General features: G+C 38.7%; 1 protein-coding gene across 1 annotated transcript; it reads left to right on the forward strand.

Annotated features, from left to right (window-relative positions):
* The first annotated feature begins 495 nt into the window (after window positions 1–495).
* LOC147760598 (N-acetylglucosamine transporter UNC93A-like) lies at window positions 496–16,170 on the forward strand. Its single transcript, XM_087018417.1, has 6 exons — window positions 496–1,199; window positions 3,349–5,636; window positions 12,287–12,423; window positions 13,142–13,255; window positions 13,584–13,851; window positions 14,291–16,170. The coding sequence occupies exons 2-6, from the start codon at window positions 4,328–4,330 to the stop codon at window positions 14,587–14,589; spliced, it is 2,127 nt and encodes a 708-aa protein (XP_086874543.1). The 5' UTR covers window positions 496–1,199; window positions 3,349–4,327; the 3' UTR covers window positions 14,590–16,170.
* Window positions 16,171–21,496: the final 5,326 nt, after the last annotated feature.

The following is a 21,496-nucleotide window of genomic DNA, read 5'->3' on the forward strand; positions in this document are numbered from 1 at the left end:
CTGATTATTGCTTGACTGTAATTACATTTGTCATCATCATTATGTACATTAGAGATGCGTTTGAATCGGACAAATTGTACTCAGTCACATCGGATAGACGAAAATCTGGCCATATAAATCTGGACACGTTATTTCTCAGTACAAAAATAAGACAAGTGCGTAAAACAATGGGACTTCAATGTGCGAAAAAAGGTAATCTCCGTGTACCCAATGATTAAAGCAACCGTCTTCAAATACGTTTAAGCCCCAGTATCAGTGAACAAAATCTGACCATCTAAACCACAGCTCAGCAACCACTGGGCCATAAATTACACAGTCCCGCTCACTCACTCACTGTAACACATGCAGTTCGCAACTAACTGACAAATTCTTTATTAGAATCAATTAGTCAAATGTAATTGACTCTTTCCAGTCATTCTATTGATTCTTTGTCGAGGAAGGCACTTTGCGGCCGCTTTACAACGGATCAATACGGGAACGGCGGAGCGGGTCATTAATTCATTTATGCTCAGGGCTCGCCTACCCGTCCTAGCATTATCATCATATCGCTTTTCGTCTACTGTTACCTCTACTATAGATAGAACGAAGACTTACCATATGATATAGAATGCATACAATACTTATTGTGTGGCATGTACACCCACGGTACTGAAAATTCTGCCGATCGGAACCAATGTGGCCAGTCTCAGTTTGAAATCCGTTCACATCCGGTCTGGTGCACACGACTTCTTGATCTCTTGCTTCTGACAACAGATTTTCGACACGTGATGAAAGAGAAATTGTTGACGTGTTCTCGATAGCGGCACCCAGGAACTGAGAGAAGCCGGTACACGATTTAGAATCTCAGGTATATTTTGGGTTGATTGGTCTGCGCTGTTTTTTCACGAAAAATCAAACTGAGAAAAACATTACATGTTACCCAATGCCGGCAAGTATCTTCGGTGATCGAGGCACAGAAAATTAAGAGGTGCAAGGTTGTTTTTTTCCTCCAAGAGCCGACCACATTATCGACGGGTTTAATGATCAGTAAAGTATCCATTTCTGAAGCCTACTGTATCTTTGGACGCCGTTAAAATGCCTTTCTTTATTCTCGAAGGAGGTGATATTATGATTTAACAGGACCAATATATGGCCGAGACGAAGCAGGAAAGCGACCAAATGGCTGGTCTGATGTAGTGGAATCTTTGACCAGGACTAAGGTAAGGCCACTCTTACGCCATCTTATTATAGAGGAATTGGACATTTGGATCATGCAGCCCATGATAATGTTTTTTTTTTTCGAAATACATCACATCCGAAAAGCGTTTCAAGACTCACGTAGATTGTCTGTGACTATGCCCTATTTTCATCAGCGCCAAAAATATCGTACAACAATTTATACACGTGAATTAATCATGTATGTACTATAAACCCCCATTCAGGTAATTTTCTATTAAAATATAGTCGATTCTATACAACCGAGACATGCATAATGTATAGGCTCTGTTGAAGCTATCCTGACGCCAAGGCTTTCCTTTATTATGTCACGGCATCAAAATGCCTTTATAATACACATGCTGTATATCAGTGTAAGAGTTTTATGCTCAACTGTATTTTTCGCAGGTTTAATGGTGAGAACGTTTGATGCCTCAGAGTAAGTATATTATCATAACATGCGTAAGCCATGGATGCGAGCTTTAAAGTCACATCTGTTTATGTGTCGATCGATTCGGGGCTGGTATAGTACAAGGAACTGCCGTTCTTAAGAATAAGGGTCAGTGGATTCTTTAGAACATACTGGGACGCGCGTGCAGTGCACGTTTGTGACTGTGTGTTTGTGTTTTGGCGCGAGAGCGCTTGCGTGTGTGTGGTTCCACGTGAGTGTAAATGTATTAATTGTGAGTGCACCTTATTTTGCACATCTGTGAGATATGTACTCAAGGATGATTTAATGAAATATTGACAGTTGTTAACATGAATTAAGAAAATTGAGATATGTATGACAATCTAGTTTGTATAAATGTAACCAATTCAATTAAGGAACAAAATAATGATATTACAGAGGCAGCAGTTCAAAAACAATGTGTCAAATAAAGACTATAAATACAGTATTTATGGGATAAAAAGATCTTTCAACCAATAAAATCGTCCAATACACATATGGTTTCTTACATAATGCATGAATATATCTTTTATATATGTGTCTACAACTAAAAATGTACAAAAAGACTTTATTACATTTATTGTCCCGATGAGAAAAGAGACTAACCGAAAACTCCGTATTACTATATGATGGGCAGCTATACCCGGACAATGAGTATTGTAACATATGGGGGGAAAGGAATATTTTTAAAGTATTACCATCTGCCGCTTTGGTTTTGTTTGTTTTTAGCTATTAAAATATAGATAGATAGATAAATAGATTTTTTATTTATTGTTGTGATATAGGACTGGGAGGCATCTCAGACTTAGACTTGCGTTTTTTCTTTTTTGTTAATCAAAGCATTATTAATACATATTGTGCTAAATACGAATAATGGCTCCTCTGGGAGACATTAACCTATTTTCTGTCCGACAGGGAATTTTCAAAAAGCTCTTCGTACCTATATAAACCACCTTTCTTCTCTAAAGGATATCTTGGTGCAAACGTAGAAAACCCAGTTTCTGAATGTAAATTTAGAGATATTGATTTAGAACTTTCGTTTCAAAGATTTTAAACTAAACAAAATCTTTGAAACGGAAAATTATATGATAAATGCACAACATAACTACAAGCAAGCAATTTTGTGACCAAAAGGAGCGGCATGTTGCGTTATTTCTGCAGTGTTCTTGTGTTCTTGCTTGGCTGTATGTTGTGGTAAGATTGGTTTGGGCAGTGTATAAATAACGCAATATAAGATATGGTCATGCAAGAGTGATCTAAGACATTTTATGTACTGCGCGCACACACACACACACACACACACACACACACACACATATATTTGCCATGTGCACCTCAGCTCAAATTTATACACGAATTTTGTTGTGACAGGTGTGCGAAATTAAGTAGAATATGAAAGTGAAAGGGCCTGAAGAGCAATGCTGTTTTGGCAATATATGAACATTTCAGCAAAGCCAGGCGCAAAACAGAAGTGCGTGAAACGTTGTGCATATTATTCGGTATGGTAATCTACATCTAACAGGTACAAGTTTGCAAAAAGCATGCTTCCTAACGCTTATCACTCGTTTGTATTAAGACATTTGTGTTATTCATTTCAGTTCATTGTATTGTACTTAGCATAAGGTACAATTAACCTAAAGGGATTTAGAACCAAAGGCTTGGCATCCTTGACAGCGTTCTGGTAATATTATCGTTCTATTTTGTAGGAACAGACGTCATCACGGCTAGAAGATAACGCCAATTTCATGTTATGGTGGAATATTGGATTAACTACGGTCGGGTATGACATGTAACTTGGTGCCGAGGTGAACTGTATCAATACAGGGTTATGACTGATTATTGGAATGCACTCGAAGTGACGGAATGTCTTGGTTAAAAGAAATGTGCAATGCACAGAGCGGAAAATTTGGAGATCGTGATTGAAAATACGTACGCCTGCATGGATTTTATCATTTCGGTTTGAATGTTGGGAGATTTTTTTTGTGGATCTTGTTAAGTGTATTTAACCGATTGTGTGATGAGCATTTTGTGGAAAAAAAAGGCCACCATTTCATCAATGCACAGATCAACTTGGAACTGAAATGTAACTCAAAAGTGCATTCATCCTCAGTAAGAAAAAGCTGTTGGAATATCTGTTGGCGCAGCATAGGACCAATGTTTAAGAACTCTGAAGGCCAAAAAGTCCACCCTACGTTACAGGAAAAGGAAAACAGCCTCGTCATTTGCCGAAATCATATATACGTGTTTGAGACTATAGTTCGGTATTGCAGATCACGTGAAGGTAACATCGTTTTACACCTGTACTGCTGTATGTATAAAAATGTACGTTGTGTGATTGCTAAACGCTGTTTGCCTTTATTATGGTTAGAACTATTCTGATTTCAACAACAATATGGGTCACGTGATTGGCTAGAGCACCATCGACATTATATAGCGTCTTCCCCACGAGGTTTTTGTACGCATCTCTAAACGTTACGATATGGGAATACAATAACGGTCTAGTCGATGTGCTGATATAAATGTTCTCTCAGAGCGGAAGAATCGAAGCGTGGGATGCCAGAAGATGTATTTGACAGAGCATTTCAGAATGTTTTATGTCTACTTCTAGAACTGATCATGCCTTTGTGTGAATTGAAGCTTAAGATATTATGAAGATATATTAAAGGCACTATCTAAGAATACATCATGTCTTTGTCGCCGTGGGATTTAGGCGGAATCAGTTTTGATTTCAACGTTTATCGACCGCGTCGCCCAAGCTACCTCATTGCAACGCAGCGTCGGAGAAGTCTACGGGACCGCATAGGAAGGAATGAAGGAGACTCCATCTCAACCTCCTCAGAGATTGGAGCAGACTTGTTCGACGGCGCCAGTACGTACAAGCAGCAGAAACGAAAAAACAGTTACAGGCGAGCTACACGCAATTCAAATTCAGATATTGAATTGGACGCCATGCCGGAAACGAGGAATGCTACTCCACAAATGCTCAGCCCGAACAGTCCCAAAAATGAAGGGGCATTTTTTGAGGAGACTCCCTTGCCCCCTCCCCCACCTCCACCTCCCCCGACCCGCGTGTCGTCAATACCCCAGGCTCCAGCCCCTAAACCGAACCATAAAAAGCCTTCGAGCCTTAAGAATAAAAACACGTCACACAGGATATTTGGGAGCACGGACATTCGCATTGAGGTCACCCCACCTGTCAATCACCTGTCAAGCCCGCCCCATTCTCCTCCCCCTCCTCTTACGTCAGAGATAGACCAAAGTGTCCTGGAAGCCTTCCAAAAAGTGATCGACGAACACGTGACAATTACCCGAAGAAATGTCGGGGAGAGAGGGGAGGAGGAAGGGGTGCAGAGTTCAAGCGAGGACATGGATGAGACATATTTGTTCAGATCGAATTGGGTATACAAACGGAACCTCATTGTGATTTGCCTGTCGTTCATTTTTGTGTTCTCTGCGTTTCGGGCCATTCAAAACTTGGAATCCAGCCTGAACTCTGTCGGCAGCCTTGGCACCATAACCATGGCTTGCGTGCACGGAGGCATGGTGTTAACTTGTCTGTTTACTCCCATGGTGATCAACAAAATAGCGGCCAAGTGGGCCATCGCTCTGGGTATCGTATGCCACTTAATATGGGCAATTGCTAACATATTTCCACACTTTGCCACTCTTATTCCCACCTCCATCCTTCTGGGCTTCGGCCAAAACATGGCATGGAGCGGACAAGTGACCTACATTTCCAAACTGGCCGTGGACTATGCCAACTCTTTGCAGGAGATATCAGACCAGGAGATATACAGATTCAACGGGATATTCCTAGGGTGCTTTCAGACCACCCACATATGGGGAAATTTAGTGAGTTCTTTGTTGTTGCATAGCAAAGAGACGCCGACAGGGGGAAATGGAACTGAAACTGGTAGCTATATTGATGAACACTGTGGAATATTTGACACATGTGATAACGTCGCCAGCGCTATCTGGAATGCAGCCAGATCAGGTAAGTCCCATGTTCTAACTCTGTCAGTACACCTAAGTGGAACCAATAATATTACGAATACGGTACCAATATGGATTCAATTTGTTACCAATACGGTACCAATATAGATTCAATTTGTTACCAATATGGTACCAATATGGATTCAATTTGTTACCAATACGGTACCAATATGGATTCAATTTGTTACCAATACGGCACCAATATGGATTCAGTTTGTTACCAGTACGGTACCAATATGGATTCAGTTTGTTACCAATACGGTACCAATATGGATTCAATTTGTTACCAATACGGTACCAATATGGATTCCATATATATATTACCAATATGGTACCAATATGGAGTCAATAAGTTACCTATACGCTTTACCGATAGGCCCAAGCCGGGTTTCATTGATCACACCTTTGCCAGTCTGTTTAGCTCTCCCTACTGGGCTGGCATATTGATAGTTTTAAAATCACTGTTAAAATATCCTATAGGGGGCCCTAGTGGAACTCATGGTAGAATTTCAGCCAATGAAAGCTTAGCTAGCCCATGAATTGAACATTTGGGGCCCAACTTGGGCATGCGCAATGGGTAATCAGTGATTATCCATGACTGCTAACTTTTAAGTCCAAAACGTAAAAGATGTCGTTGACATTTTAAATGTAAGTTACAAATTAAAGCCTAGTCTAGATATGAGGGCGGTTGCCTGTCATTATCGACATGTAATGGTGTCTTTTATCTGAGTAAGTGTTATACTATAAACTTATAACTGAGGTAACTGCTCTTAACATTACTAAAACAAAATGATCCATTTGTCACTAAAATCAAACAATTTACTAAAATACCCATTTCTGCAAGAAGCTAGAAGATTTAAAAGGAAATAAAGTAATATATATGGAGAGATAAATATTAAAAATGAATCACCATCGTAACAGAAATAGTAATCAGTAGTCATAGTATTTATCATTAATTAATATGTACCTAATGATATAACGATTAAGTTCATCACACTTTTTAATGGCCGTTTTTTATTGGGGAGGGGGGGGGGAGCATTTGTTCATATTGAACAACCCACAATAAACAAGTAGCCAACGTTTGGCGTATTCCAATGCACCAACATGTGGCCGTCAACTTAATTTCATGGTATGCGCAAAGTACCTTGTAACCTTACCTTTTTTTGTGATATGCTTTCTTTACTAACATAGACTCTTACGTAATGTCGAGCATCGAACGCATAATTGGATTTTCACAGAAATATTGGGAAATTAACTGCAATTAGTCTGCGTCTGTCTGGCGTGAACGTAATAACGACACCAGTGCCTTGGCTGATTGATACTAAAAACACTCAAATTACAACTTCACAGAATGCAGTCATAGTATATGAAACGGGAATGGACTCACTAATATCACGTCAAGCAACACCTGGCGTAAACGTCCAAAAAATCTAAACCAAGGTAGTCTAGCAAGTAACTCAAAATGTATGCTGAGAATTCTGATAAGACGTGGTACAAAGTTTGTTATCAGTACAACATCGTTGTTTCAAGTCCAGCCGACTGATCTGCGAACTGTTTTATCTAACTTTTCCTGTCACTTGGGGCAGTATAGTTCGAAGAGAATAAACAAATTGAAATTATCGGTAAATTGTTTCTACTTGGAAATTTAGGATTACCTTGTTTTCCTGGGAAATTTAGCTAATGGATATTCCTTGAAACAGCTAGGTGACAATGGTTTCTGGTTAAAATGACCTCGCTAAGCAGATCTCTCTCAGTATAAAATTAAGACTTCGTAGAACCTTAATGACAAGATACTTTGTTTTACATGAAACAACACTTGAGTTATTTGTTAAATGTGAATTACAGGGTGCCTTTTGTATTCTCATTTTTGTTTTAGGAAAGAGTGTGTGGTGTGCGGGAGAAGGAGAGTCGCAAAGTGTGTGTGTGCATGTGCGTGTGTGTTTGTGTGTGTGTGTGTGTGTGTGTGTGTGTGTGAGAGAGAGAGAGAGAGAGAGAGAGAGAGAGAGAACATGGATGAACCAGGGACTGGATCACCAAACAAGAGGCTTAAACTCCAAAACCGGAAATTCGTTGAATCCATTGATAATTTGGCGAACCTTTCTAAGTACTAAAATCGGGGCATAAGTAAGTTCAGCACCTGTGCTGTGTTTCATGGGACCATTAGGGACGAAGAAAGCCAAGATATGGAGTTACTCGGTGCACATATAATTTGAAGTGTACTGTTTGTAAAAGATGCAAAATGTCAGAATTATCAATAGAATCAATGTGTTGTTTGTCTTGGGAGTCAAGCGCCCTTTTCCTATAAGCTCCCAACACTTGGGACGTTCCACAAAAATGTAAACCCTTTTGGTCGTTGACGCACATTTTGTGTAACATGTGCCTAATTCGGACTTGCCACATTATTTTCACTGTTTTGGGGGTACCGGCCGATATGGAAAGAAACCCACAGTATTTGTGCAGTGATATAAAAGAGCAAATATTACACAAAATGAATTCGAAACTGACACAACACAAACGTCCTCATTTTATGGAATGACCCAACTGCCTATGCCAACTGAGTACCATAAAGTGTAAAACAGTGCCCGTATAGGGAGTTCATCTTTCTGAAGACAGCACGTGGGGGCTTCTCTGAAGCACATTATTCTTATTAGATTGTAAAGGAGATAATTTGGATATGTTTACTCTCTGTTTCGCAGAGCGAGGTCTACCCACGAACGGAAATTAATCAAATACGTTCCACCAGACGACCCCAATATCATTAACTCGAAAAAAATATCTCGGGCATATTTTATTGGGCCTATCTTTATAAAGGTGATTGAAATGTTCAAATTGGGTCGATAGGCGACGCGTATGGAGCTTCTCACATTTTTTATGAGTATTTGCCTTAGCAGCCTTTGTTCTATATCATATATGTTCCCCTGCGAGACAGCAGTCTTGAACATATCCTTTAGATTTCTAACCTCATGTGGGTTCACAAAAACGAGGCCTCAAGTTAATGCAGCGCAACCCAGTTCTTGACTCCGTTTACTCCTTGTATGCTAACAGAAATGACTATATACTATTTGCCAAAGCTATTTGTGAGGAGTTCGAATACGCGAAAACAAAATTAAGTGGCTGGAGTGGGGTGAAAATCTTGGATCAAGGGCTAAGCCTTTCTCACGTGTAAGGACTCCATTAACAGGAATTTCAAACCTAAATGTAACCACTGGTGTCAGCTGCGATGTCAGATTTAATAAAATTATATCTGATGTTAGCACCTCCTTGACTTTCAAGATATGTGATTGAAAAAAGAAATGCCATTTTGGTAACAGTGGTTGCAGGAGGGGGAGCGGGTTAGTGACTTGTACCTGAGAAAATAGTGTATATGGTTAGTTGGAAATTCCGTTGGTGATGGTCTCGTGAACTCCAGAAAATATGGTGGACCGAAAGATTATAATAAGCAGGGGTGATATGAAGCAAAAACACAACAGGAATGAAGACATACACACGTGGGAACAAGATCGACAAGAAAGGTCCATATAAAAAGCACCGGGGCTTTCGATCTCATCTTGTCCATATTAAACGGATAGTCAGTAGTAGTTCAAACAGTTGAATCAGTTCAGCCTGTTTCACAAAAAGCAAATGAGGTGTTGAAATTCCAGACCGAAGATAATTCCATCTTAGTATACCAGCTTCGTATTGATCCATCCTGTCAAAAAGCAGGCTAAGACTTTGTGTGGAACAAATTATCATACATGTGTGTTGACATATATAATATCGTTCTGTAGAGACCTCACAAAAAACAAAAAACATTGATACTACTACTACTACTACTACTACTACTACTAATAATTCCATTCCTTCGATGCAGTAGTTTTAACAGAATTGGTGGTTATCAGTTCCAAGTGAAGCTCTGTCACAGACACAAAGCTTTATGAACAGAGTACATATCTAGGTTAACCATATCAAACTCCATCCTTAGACAGACAGGCAGACAGACAAAGAGCAGAGATTTTCTTTTTTAGCTTTTTTTTTTGTAGAGCTTTTTCATTTCCCGCCAGAAAGCCACAGCAACCAGTTAGATGTGTGGAAAAAACTGATGAATGAATTGCCAGTTAGGCAAATATTGCAGTCAAAATTACGTCAATGTTGTCCTTATTTTCGTGGTGGCCGCATGCGTACATTTTCATCGCACGAGGTTGACGTCATTCTTATTAGATAGCAGTATAAGATATTAAAATGGATAAAATTATCATTATTATTATGTGTCTGCTATTGGTTATTTTGGGGTCCAGTAAGAGAAATGTCGACTTTATAGTCCATAACGGTAAATATTTATCGACATATAATTTGGGAAATTTAACATTTGGCACTATATTTTATACGACATGGTTTAGTTTATTTACCATATATTAATTCTGCCTCCTACAAACATAGATGGAAATTGACACTTGTCTGCGGTTCTTGTCACTTTCTGGACTGACTAGTTAAAGCTGCACATTGGCCAGTAGAACTGTACATGTTTATTGTTCTTAGAGCAATTTGCAAAACGTAATGTACAGTTGATATCTACCCTGTACTTAGATAATAATAAAATAAAGCTTTAATAGTAGATTGAATTGCAGATTATACTGCGCTATTAATTTTAATTCTCAAATGTTACCGTCAGAATTACTCATGCGCCAAATATGCGCAGATCGGAAAATGCGAAGTAGAAGACCTTACTTAGATATCGTTTCGCGGTTTAAGCGTTGGATTTTTTTGCTCCATTTTTCACTACAAATCTGTTCCCGGTGTAACGTGACAGAGTCCCCCATGAAACAGAGTCCGCTTCCCATTCCTTTGCACAGTTAAGCGTCGCCCTAGATTTTGACCCCTTAGGTCAGACTAACCCTAACCATTATAACTATATTGAGGGCGGACTTTCATTTACGCGGACCCTCATAGGGTATCAATTTCGTTACACCGGCCAATAACACACATACAGTTAATTTGTCTCACTTAAGCTTGGCAACTGTTGTGGTATATATTTGAATGTCCATTCTCTCTTAAAGTATGCAGTATCAAGATCGCCGCCACATGGAGTAGGCGGCATCCTCAAATCACATAACAACATGCAATACAAAGATTTAGTAGATGATAGATAAAATTAATCACAAGTTAGGCTATTTCGTTCAGTATGAAAGAGGCCAGTGTGTCCTTGTAAATTTCCTCGTTTGCGTTTCACCCATTGGAGATGGGTTTCTACTCAGAGATATTCATCTCGGTCATGATAACGGAGCTACTGTATAAGACCACATGCGAATAAGCTTCAGTTCATTTGTAACTGATTTATTGTCATATTAATACCGTGTTTTGCACGTAGTGAAATGGAGTGGAGGATGGGCATTTAAGGGCCAGGGGGGATTGGTGTGGAGGAGCAGGCGAGCGTCGGTTTATATGAATTATCAAGGACCGCTTTCAGTTCCAGGCAGAGCAATTCCAGAGGAACATATTCTGGAGACATTGCATATGAGTTTTTAAGGTTGAAGACATAATTGTATTCATATAAGAGCTCCGTTATTGATCTGCGTGTATTCCCTATAGCTTGCCACTAAGCGGTACCTTGATATGGCTACGTGCTGAATCATCACTCTTTCAGGACGCCTTTTCTTCCGGACAACTTGATGGGCCCTCTGCATAATCAGTCGAAGCACTTAAAACGGAAATTTTAGGAAATTCTGTCAGAAAAATAGTTTCCCCTCTCAAACAGACTGCTTAATTACGCCGTACTGATGAAGTATTTATCAACTCAACCCATAGTTAGCCATCTTTAACTTGTATTCTTTCGTAGTCGAGAGGCGAAGCAATGCAATTCATGGACATTCATTTCCATCAGGCTTATCTACTGGAAAAGGCTGTTTTTCAGCATAGTGTTTTCTGCCTGCTTCTCGATGTTATATTTATTTACATAAATCATTTTTATCACAACTTTGATTTTATGTCCGTTACCGCAACTAAAAAAAAAAAAAAAAATTGTATACACAGTAAATTCGCTGTGAAATATAAATAAGTAAATAAGGATCCACATACATAAAATTATTTGATTTCACATATAAGCAATATAGAATATTATGTAAAATCAATAAAGATACACGCTCACACTGTTTTAATAAAAAAGCATATATATTTTATATGATATTTTTTTCACTATTTAAGGTCACTTATTACAACTTCTACAGAAAAGTAAGCATATTGTCCTGCCAGCCTTCCTGCCCTTGCAGAGATTTAATTATCTATTTTTTTTAAACGATTTGCTGAAGAAGACACCATATTAAGGGCTATTGCAATAGTGTAAGAGCATTAAGCCTTAAGCATTAAACCGTAAATTGGTGAGGTACTGACTACCTTATCTTGAACAAAATCTTTTCGTTATTTTTATTGTATTTGTAAAACTTAACACATATTGTCTTTTCTATTTCAAAAGAACGATGTGTTAAAAAAGACAATACTTATTGTGTACCATGTGCATAATATCGTATCAGTCTAGTTCAAATACATAAAGCAAGTAGCAGGCGTGAATTCACGTGACTTTACTTGAGAAAGACTCAAACGCGCGCACTGTAAATATGCGTGCGTTACTACAACCGCATTTTGGAGCTTTAAATGATATCTATTCTCTGTCTTTTTCAGAGGTGCAATGGGCACAAAGTACGATTGTCACGCTGATGGTGATATTTGCGTCATTGACGTTTGTGGGGTTGACACTCGTTGTGTTATTTCTTAGTAAGATCAGTGCAAGGATGGAGCACCAGGAAAGCTTGAAAGAGGTCGGTAACACTCTCATTTGATTTTAAAAACATCAGACCCCACTAACATAACGCCCTTTTAGTGTATTTGTAGATCCTTTGATTACGCAATAGATTTATATTTGTCTTACGTGTATATTTCATCCCCCTTTTTTCTCTCTGCAATATGGTTTACATATATACAATGTATAACACGCATATTAACCAGTATTCAATGAGTGCCAGGTGGTTCTACTATAGAACTGTTGGGTATATTTACAGCAACGTTTCCAATGGGAAATGATATAAAAGATAAATGGAATGCGTCACTTTATTAAAGCATGTCAGTATTGATCTCGATAATATGACAAGCCACTTACGGAAAAGTCTAAGGATATAAATTAAAGACTTCACAATTCTGACAGTTGAAGAGAGACGGGCGAAATATAATCCACTGGTGCATCTAAGATAATCAGAACGAGGAAAAGAGGATCAAATTTCTGACCGGCGAGTTTTTACCCCAAAAACTTTCGTTATGCACCCGGAAATGTATCGTGTCTTACTTGGGGAAGGTAAGGGGGTGGGAAAACATCTCAAGGATTTTATTTGAAGCGCTGGAAGAAGGAGCTCTGGATGCTCCGTGGTGTCAGTCTCTTACTCTCATATCAATAGGATCTCTTTCTTTCTTTCTTTCTTTCTTTCTTTCTCTTTCTTTCTTTCTTTCTCAGTTTGTAGTAAACGTATCAAACTGTACTTGCAGGTGGTCCGACAGAGTTTTACCCACATGTTTCACCATAAAACCTTCCGTCTTCTGATACCGTTGCTCATTTTTAACGGCTTCGAACAAGGGTTCGTTTACGCCGATTTTACAAAGGTAGGTACACCTAAGATTAAGAATTCACTGAAACTGAAACCGTTATGGAATTAAGCAGTTTGGAAAGGAGACGTGTATTTGGATGTTCAGGTCGTAAAACATGTTCTGCGCCAGTTCGTCCAAATCGATCAGTGCGCAAACACTGGTGAATTTGAAAAATTGTCAAAAATCCTGCAATAAAGAGGATCGTTAGTATTTAGGTCTATTTTGCTTATAATTTAAAAGAATCCCCATAGGGATTTCTGTGCAAACTTTTCTACCAAAGGATGTTTGGAAAATCTCACTTTGATATTCTTTTTGGTGAATGCTTTTTACCGTTCTCTTCTAGTCATTTATCGCTTGCAAATTGGGCTCCAAATACATCGGCTACTGTATGATTACACTGGGTGTAGCCAACTGCGGGAGCTCAATATTCGTCGCCATGTTGGCGAAGAAGATCCAGCGAGAGGTCATCATCGGAGTCGGGGGCATTGTCCATATCGCTCTGATGGTTCTGCTGATTATGTGGATGCCCAGCGAAGAGGAAGTGGCAGTGTTCTTCATTGTGGCTGCGTTTTGGGGGGTTTGTGATGCGGTGTGGCAGACGCAATGCAATAGTAAGTAAATACTAGGCTTATACCATTAAGGTGCGCTTACAGTCCTGACATTACACCCAAGTTACACCGCGTAATTTCAACAGATTATTTGAGAACGGTCATAATATATCCCACTGCTTGTTCAGGCACGCGACTTGTCATATGAGACTGCCTTAGATTGCTTCCCATACCCAGCTATCGCATTCACAATATCAGCAGTAGTATATAGAAATATAGAATATCTTATAGATACCGCCTATTAAAGTATTAAACAACCGAAAGAGTTTTTTTTATTATTTAGTGTTTCGACCAAAGTAATACTTGTTGTTCTTTTCAAATATATTCTAGATTTTTAAAGCAAAAATAAACTGCTAGTCAGGGTGAAAGCAACATAGGAATGAGAATTTGACGATAAAACTCTTACATATGAATAGTAACGTTATTTATTTTTCCTTTACAGCTCTTATTGCCATAAGTTGTCCCAACGAACACGAAGTGGCCTTTGCGAACTTTCGACTGTTGCAGGGTTTTGGCGCCGCGATGGCGTTCGGCCTGGGCGCCGTGGCGTGTGCCTCTGTGAAACTGTACATTATCATGAGTCTCCTCACCTTCGCTATAATGTGCTACGTTCTGGCTGAGTACAACATGCGACAGGAAGGACCGACAGACGTACTGGCCAACCCCCAAAACGCCAACGAGGCCAGCACGTCCAGCAGGTCGACTGCAATATCCACCACCGGAGTGAAAGCGCCGACCTGAAAGAACGCGTACTAACCTCCGTGGCCAAGGCGACCTTTAAATTGTTATTGGTTTTGACCCAATGAATAAGATAAAAAGATATGAGAAACCGGATCGATATAGAGGCACCATTTACCAGTAACCGGATTGTTGTAGTGGCACCAAACTCCTGAAACCGGATTGCTGTAAAGACGACAGTCACCTGTTACCGGATTGTTTTAGAGACACCAGGCAGCGATCGCTTTGGCTGGATTGTTGTAAAGACACCAGTCAACACTTACCGGATTGTTGTAGGGACACCAGTCAACACTTGCCGGATTGTTGAGGATACACAAGTCAACACTTACCGGATTGTTCTGGAAACATCAGTCAGCGGTGACTGGATTGTCGTAGAGGCACCAGTGAAGCGATGAACTGTGAGGGATAATAATGTGTTAGTTGAGACGACGTCGTACATCTGCCGGGAGAGAATGTATTGTTAGGAGTCTTAGTTGCACCGCATTATGCCATGTTCCCCTGGTTGGTTTTGTTGATTACTTGGTGATAAGGATGGGGAATCAGTCTTTCAAGGCACAGTGATCACTTTACGGCGGTAGTTTATTATGTTGTACGAGCTGAAGAGAAAGCGTTTCACTTCCGCAACACAAATGACATTGGTAATGTGGAGTGAAAGACATTGATATTGATATAGAAGAGCGTTGGAATAGTTTTCAGTGACATATTTAAATAAGTTACTTATTTCCATATTAACTGTTCGAAGAATACTCATTTTAACTACTGAGCTAATGGCAGTGATGAGCAAAATTGATTGCGAGGGTTTTATATAAGTGGTCAGGACAGAGGAGACTTTTGCCAGTTTGTGTTGTACTTTGTCATAGCCAGGCTGATAATTGTAGTCTATCTCCAAATGTCTCCTTCTAGAATCACAAAATTCATTATCTTGTGCTCTGACTTTACCTTGTTGGGGAGTGATTTGTACAGTTTTGCCCACTCGTATCGCGATCCTAAGAACTATCTGACAACTGTATGCTTATAAAGAACCCGGGTTGTACCACTGCCGTTACAATAGAAAACATAATGGCGCATAAATTCTTTCTTATAATTGAAAACGTGCTGCAGAGTTTTTAAAGGATTTAGCGCTAGTGTTTGTTGTATTTTATTAACTCGTCGTTGTACTTCATACTGCTTTTGAGTCTGTCCATCGGTTATTTTACGCAATTGAAATCAATGCACGTTAATGAGTTGTCCTTGGGTTGAAGGTTATATGTAGACTTTCAAAAGTTGAATTCTTGATTACACGATTATTACAATCACTGCATTGAAGCGCGTTACAGTAGGAAAGGATAAACACTTGCAACAACCGACATTAAACCTTGTACTGTAGTAACTTGTACTCAGATGTGAATCTTTTTTATCACTGACGCTGAAATGTGTACATTTTTTACTATTGGTGTTTGTGAATTCTATTTCCAGTATCAGTTTATTGTACCTCTCTCTTATGCTAATTATATCACCTATGATTTACACATAAGTATTAAACACTGTTTTTTTTGGGAAAAAAACGCATATTGCGTCAAGGTGCCTAGATATTCGTTCAGTAAATATATGACCTAATAAAGCAACCATCATTACCTATGGTTAGTTATTGACCGATTATCGCATAATGGTAACGCGTTTAACCCATGTAAAAAGTTGAAGGTAACTACAGTTCCACGAGAGAAAAGAGGCTAGACAGCAAAACAGTGTATAATGTTCTGTATGACAGCACACGCAGCTTTGGCGCAGGTGGGTGGTAGCCGGTGTGACGTGACAGAGATCAATCCCCCATGATAGAGTGTCCTCCCATCCATTGAGTTTGGACCATTTAGGTCAGGTTATAATCCAAACTATTATAATTAAATGGAGGGCGGACTTTCTGTTACACGGACCCTCAGTTTTTTAAACAGGTCGTATGGGGCGCAATTGGCCTTGGAGTTGATTTTGGGTTCCACATTGGTTTCACATGAGATAAAAGTTTACTAGGGCTGACGTTTCTCCCACCAACCGACCTCGTTGGCAAGTTCTTTTAGAAACCCAATGCCAAGCCCAGTTGGAACTCATGTGGTGATAGTCCCGTTATTAGTTATTAGCCCTGTTTGGACCCCTTCTTGATATGCTGACACTATTCTTAAAAGACGTGCTATAAAACCAAGTCACAAAGCATTGTGGTTTCGTGTGTCATTATCTTTAATTTTTGCTGCTGTAGTGCTCAATTACACTAATAGCATAAATGTATACCAACATAAAATTTACTGAAATTTTAAAATTTGACTTAACTGTTCTAAATTTACACTCCTTATATGCTTTATATACAAAAGTGGATTTTTTGTATAGGCATGCTGACACGATTCTCAATACACATCCCATATAACTGTGATTTCGCTTAGACATGTGCTGAAATTTCAAATTTCGAATTAAAATTTCTAAATTTACACGCATTGTGCTTAAAATGTTAAAGTGGATTCTATGTATAAGCATGTAATATTGTTAGAAATATATACAGCAGTGTTTGTGGCACGGAATGGGCATTGCATTTTTGAAGCATAAATATATAGCCCCTAATCCAAAACCAACTTTACCAGTTGAGGATACAGACGCGGATAAAATGGCACATCTGATGCAGCGGGGGATGCAGATAAACTACTGTTCAATGGACGCTTAGTTTTTTGTACTCACCCGTTCGTTTTTCTCTTTCCCAATTCCACTCAAGTATATGTATCACTGATGTAACAGAAAGATAGATGTCGCTAATTAAATGTCACTAAGTATATCACGCAGTTCTATCTTATGTTTATGAGTTCAACATGAAAACAGATCCAGGGCATTTTGTGACTTTTGATCCACTTAATATGTAAAGAAGATATTGTTACAGTGGAAAAAACTGATGTTTAAGTGAGACTTGTCGTTAATGTCACCAAGTTCCGCTGTGCCCACTGCCTTCTGCCCTGCCATTAGTTTCCAGTCTGTTACTTGATATTGCCACGTATGATTCACGTGTGACATCACCGCTTATATAAATACAGCCCAAACTATGATTACCAAGTAACACATAAGCGATTATGGCAATAATACTGATTTTCTGTCTCGTGCTATTGAACATTGGAGTCGTGGCACCGCAAAACGAAACTGGTGATTTAGACTATTACTTGAACAAGTGCGTAACCTTGCCAGTTGAAGGGGCCAGTAAGACGAGACCGTCCGCCGAACCCGGACTGGAGGTGAGAGAGAGAGAGAGAGAGAGAGAGATTTATGATTTCTATCTATAAGGTACCTTTCCAGGGTAAATATTGCATATTGTTGGAGTGAAAATTACCGGTTCAATTTAGTTTAATCATGTGTGAAACACTGCATGCTGTTCGAATTATGTACATTTATAATAACATTAGTTTGATAATACGGAAGCATTAAAAATTCAATTGCATACGTTTTTTCATGTCACAATATAACAAAATAGGAAACCCAAACATACACAGTACTACACTGTGTATGCCTTGTCTTCAGAAAGACGTCTAAAGAAACTTAGGACTTGTATGAAGAGGGTTTAAACCGTAAAATATACCCCTCTAGAAAGAGAGAAAAAGTATCACCCTTAATACAATGCGTCAAGTGATTAAGAATGTTCATGTCTGCCATTAACCAATAATTTTTATTCAATTTAATTGATTGTACAATTAATGCATGAACTCATGATAGTAAAAAGGTCACAGTTAATTATTTTCTACAGTATTCCCTGGATTGGGTGATGGGCCTGACCCGTCTGCGCGTGGAATTAAAAACTTTTTTAGACTTCAATTGAAGACTGCAATTATATTCTGAAATACATTCATATTTCATTTCATTCCTTTTTTCCGTAACAGTCGCGTCACATTAATCACGAAAAGTAAATTTACATACTCATTCTGTCTGCAAAGATGCAGGTAAGCACGTTGGCAATAAAAGCCGATAAAAAGCATATATGTATATAATTTGTTTTTATTCCATCCAGCACAAAACAAATGGTAGTTTAATCCTCTGTCTAGCCAGTCACCATTTAAATTGCGGGAAACCAAACATATCAATAAAAAGGTAAAAAACTGCAATCGTCCTTGATCAGTTTACCGTGTACCTGTGTTGCCACTATAGATTGAACGGGGAGAAAATGCCTATTTACATTTCAAAAACTTATTAAAAGTTGAACTAGAGCCAAAATATCCCTCACTACGACTACTAACAACACACACACACACACACACACACACACACACACTTACAAACACACGCACGCACAAACACAAACAAACATAAACAAACGTTCAAACAAACACGCACACACATAAACACACATCAAAGTAGAGTAGAACGGGGTCTTCTCGTTCTACCTACGGATTTTGTTTCAGACACAGCCTTTTATTTAGATGCAAAGTTCTGAAATCCAAGATGGTTGATCATAAAATATATTCTTAGTTACTTTTGATGTACTACAGGGTGAAATTTACAGTAGATTCTTCATTTAAGTCTTGTGCATAAAACCAACTTCCGTATTTCACACAGACATAAAATAAAAGCTTAGGATCTAAGTTATCAGAAAAAATTAGTAAATGAATCTTCAACCGTTCTTTCTTCTTTATAGTTAGTTTTTCCGTGTATATACACTGACCAGCATACATTGACAAGGTGCATGTGTCATTAACCAGTAAAGGGGACTAAAACATTTCCTTTAACCTCTGTTTTAGTGCCCAAGTTTCCGAAAAAGATCCTGCTGCAATGTGAATGCAGTTGCAAATTTCCTGGAAAACCATGTTTGGAATGAGATAGCCAATTACGCCCAATGTCCTCAGAAACCGCGCCTTTCTCCGGAGTGTGAGAGACTAACATTTGAACAGATTTGCTTCTATGCCTGTTCACCAAACCTGGGACCATGGATCGATAGATATCTAGTATGTACTAACCTTTGATGAACTGCCTTCTCTCTCTCTCTCTCTCTCTCTCTCTCTCTCTCTCCATTGACTCTCTCTCTCTCATATCAACAAATATTTTTATCATTTTTTCCAGCATTTCGATGTCTTATATAACTTGCCTCTGTGTGCCAGTCAGTGTAACAAGTGGTGGGACGCTTGCAAAGAGGAATACACTTGTCACAGGAACTGGCTGGCTGACATGGACTGGAGCGTCGAGGGTGAGTGACGTCATCTGGAGAAAAGGTGGTTGTGTGGGAGTATACAAGTAGCACCGGTAGCAATTTAGATCTACTTGATGATTGGCCATATCTTGGAGAAAGTAGTCTGAAAACTTAATTTCGTTAATGCCTCCCTAAATATGTTTTTCTGTTTCATTTGTTTGATTATTTTTATTTGATTGCATTAAATAAAATTAAACATTTATACACATGTGAAATTGACTTTAACCTGTTGCTGTTATTCTTTGACTATAGTATTTGCTAGAGTGCCATTCCAGTTTATAATGTCTTTATTCCTGTATTTGGATATAACGTTTAACGGAAGGTCAGAGCATTTTTTAAAAATAATGTGAGCTTTTAAAATGTTCACTGCTGCCGCAGAATCAGGTGCATTTCTACATATATGCTACCTAGGTATATGCACCACTGTACGGTGTCATCTACATATATTTAATTTTATTGCTTTATTTTGACATTCTTAACTTCTAAATTTGAAAATATAAAAAAATTCCAGGGTTGAACACCTGCAAAGAAGGCTCGGTGTGTAGGAAATACACGGAGGTTTACAATTCCTCCATCGACTTCTGCAACACTGTTTTCAATGGCGCCTACAAGGTGGTCCCAGACTCGGAACCCTGCATGGTGTTCACCTTCGACACCTCGAAACCAAACCCAAATACAGCAGTGGCCCGTGAAGCTGCGAAGAAAAAGGCTGCAATGGTGGTGTGAATCGTTATTCCTAGAACTCTCAAATCCAAACTGACTAAAAATAACTAGTAAATAACCTTACTTTCTAATTGTAGTGAATGATCTTGCCCTGTAATGTGAACAAAATATATCATGATTGTTGATCATACTGATGACGTGTTTGCTTAGCGTTGCAAAACACCCACATAACAAAATCAGCATATTATAAAGACAACACATTGACTTCAAATCAGGGGCGTTTAAAGAGATCGTCCCCATTGCGCTCTGAAATAATGAACATTTGATATAATAATATATATTAAATAAAAACATGGCTGGCTTCGAGTCTGTTGGTGTCTGATTTCTTCTCCATGAAATCAAAATGCCGTTTGACAATATATATATTCTGTGGCAATTAGCGATTACAGGCAGGCACAGGATATTCCTGTGCATATAAAAATATGGCGCCATTTACTGCTATATTCTTACTCTGCTTTTTTTGCCATCAGCTTTTGTTTGAACCATATCATCATGTGCAACTCAGTGGACATTCCAGCTGTTGCTGCGGTTATTGAATGTAATCAACAACAAAATCCTGCATCTAAGTTGAACCTTTACTTGTTCACGCACTCTGCAAAATAATGTAATGTAGTGCATTATAGTGGTGAAACTAAAAATAAAAAGAAAGAGATTTATTTCCTATAATGGAATAATTAATAGCAAAACACTGAAATTATTTGGCAAATTAAGTTTTAACAGCAGCATAGGACGTCCAGGAGAAAACGGGATTGTCTAAAACAATATCAAAATTATCTAAAAGAATCATCTTGTACATGCAACTACCGATATAAAGAATCGTGACTTTATCAATCAGTTCTTATTTCACAGCCTAAATGTGATGACTATTTACTAGTATCATCCACATTGATATAAATAAACAAATAGTGTTATTTGTTATTCAGGAGCAATATAAAAAATAATACAAAAAGTTCCATATATCTACTTAATTACGAACTGAGGAGCATGGCCTGGTCGTGCCCTATACAA

Source organism: Lingula anatina, chromosome 7 (genome assembly GCF_051362555.1).
Source record: "Lingula anatina isolate TDL-2025a chromosome 7, LinAna3.0, whole genome shotgun sequence".
Lineage (NCBI taxonomy): Eukaryota > Metazoa > Brachiopoda > Lingulata > Lingulida > Lingulidae > Lingula > Lingula anatina.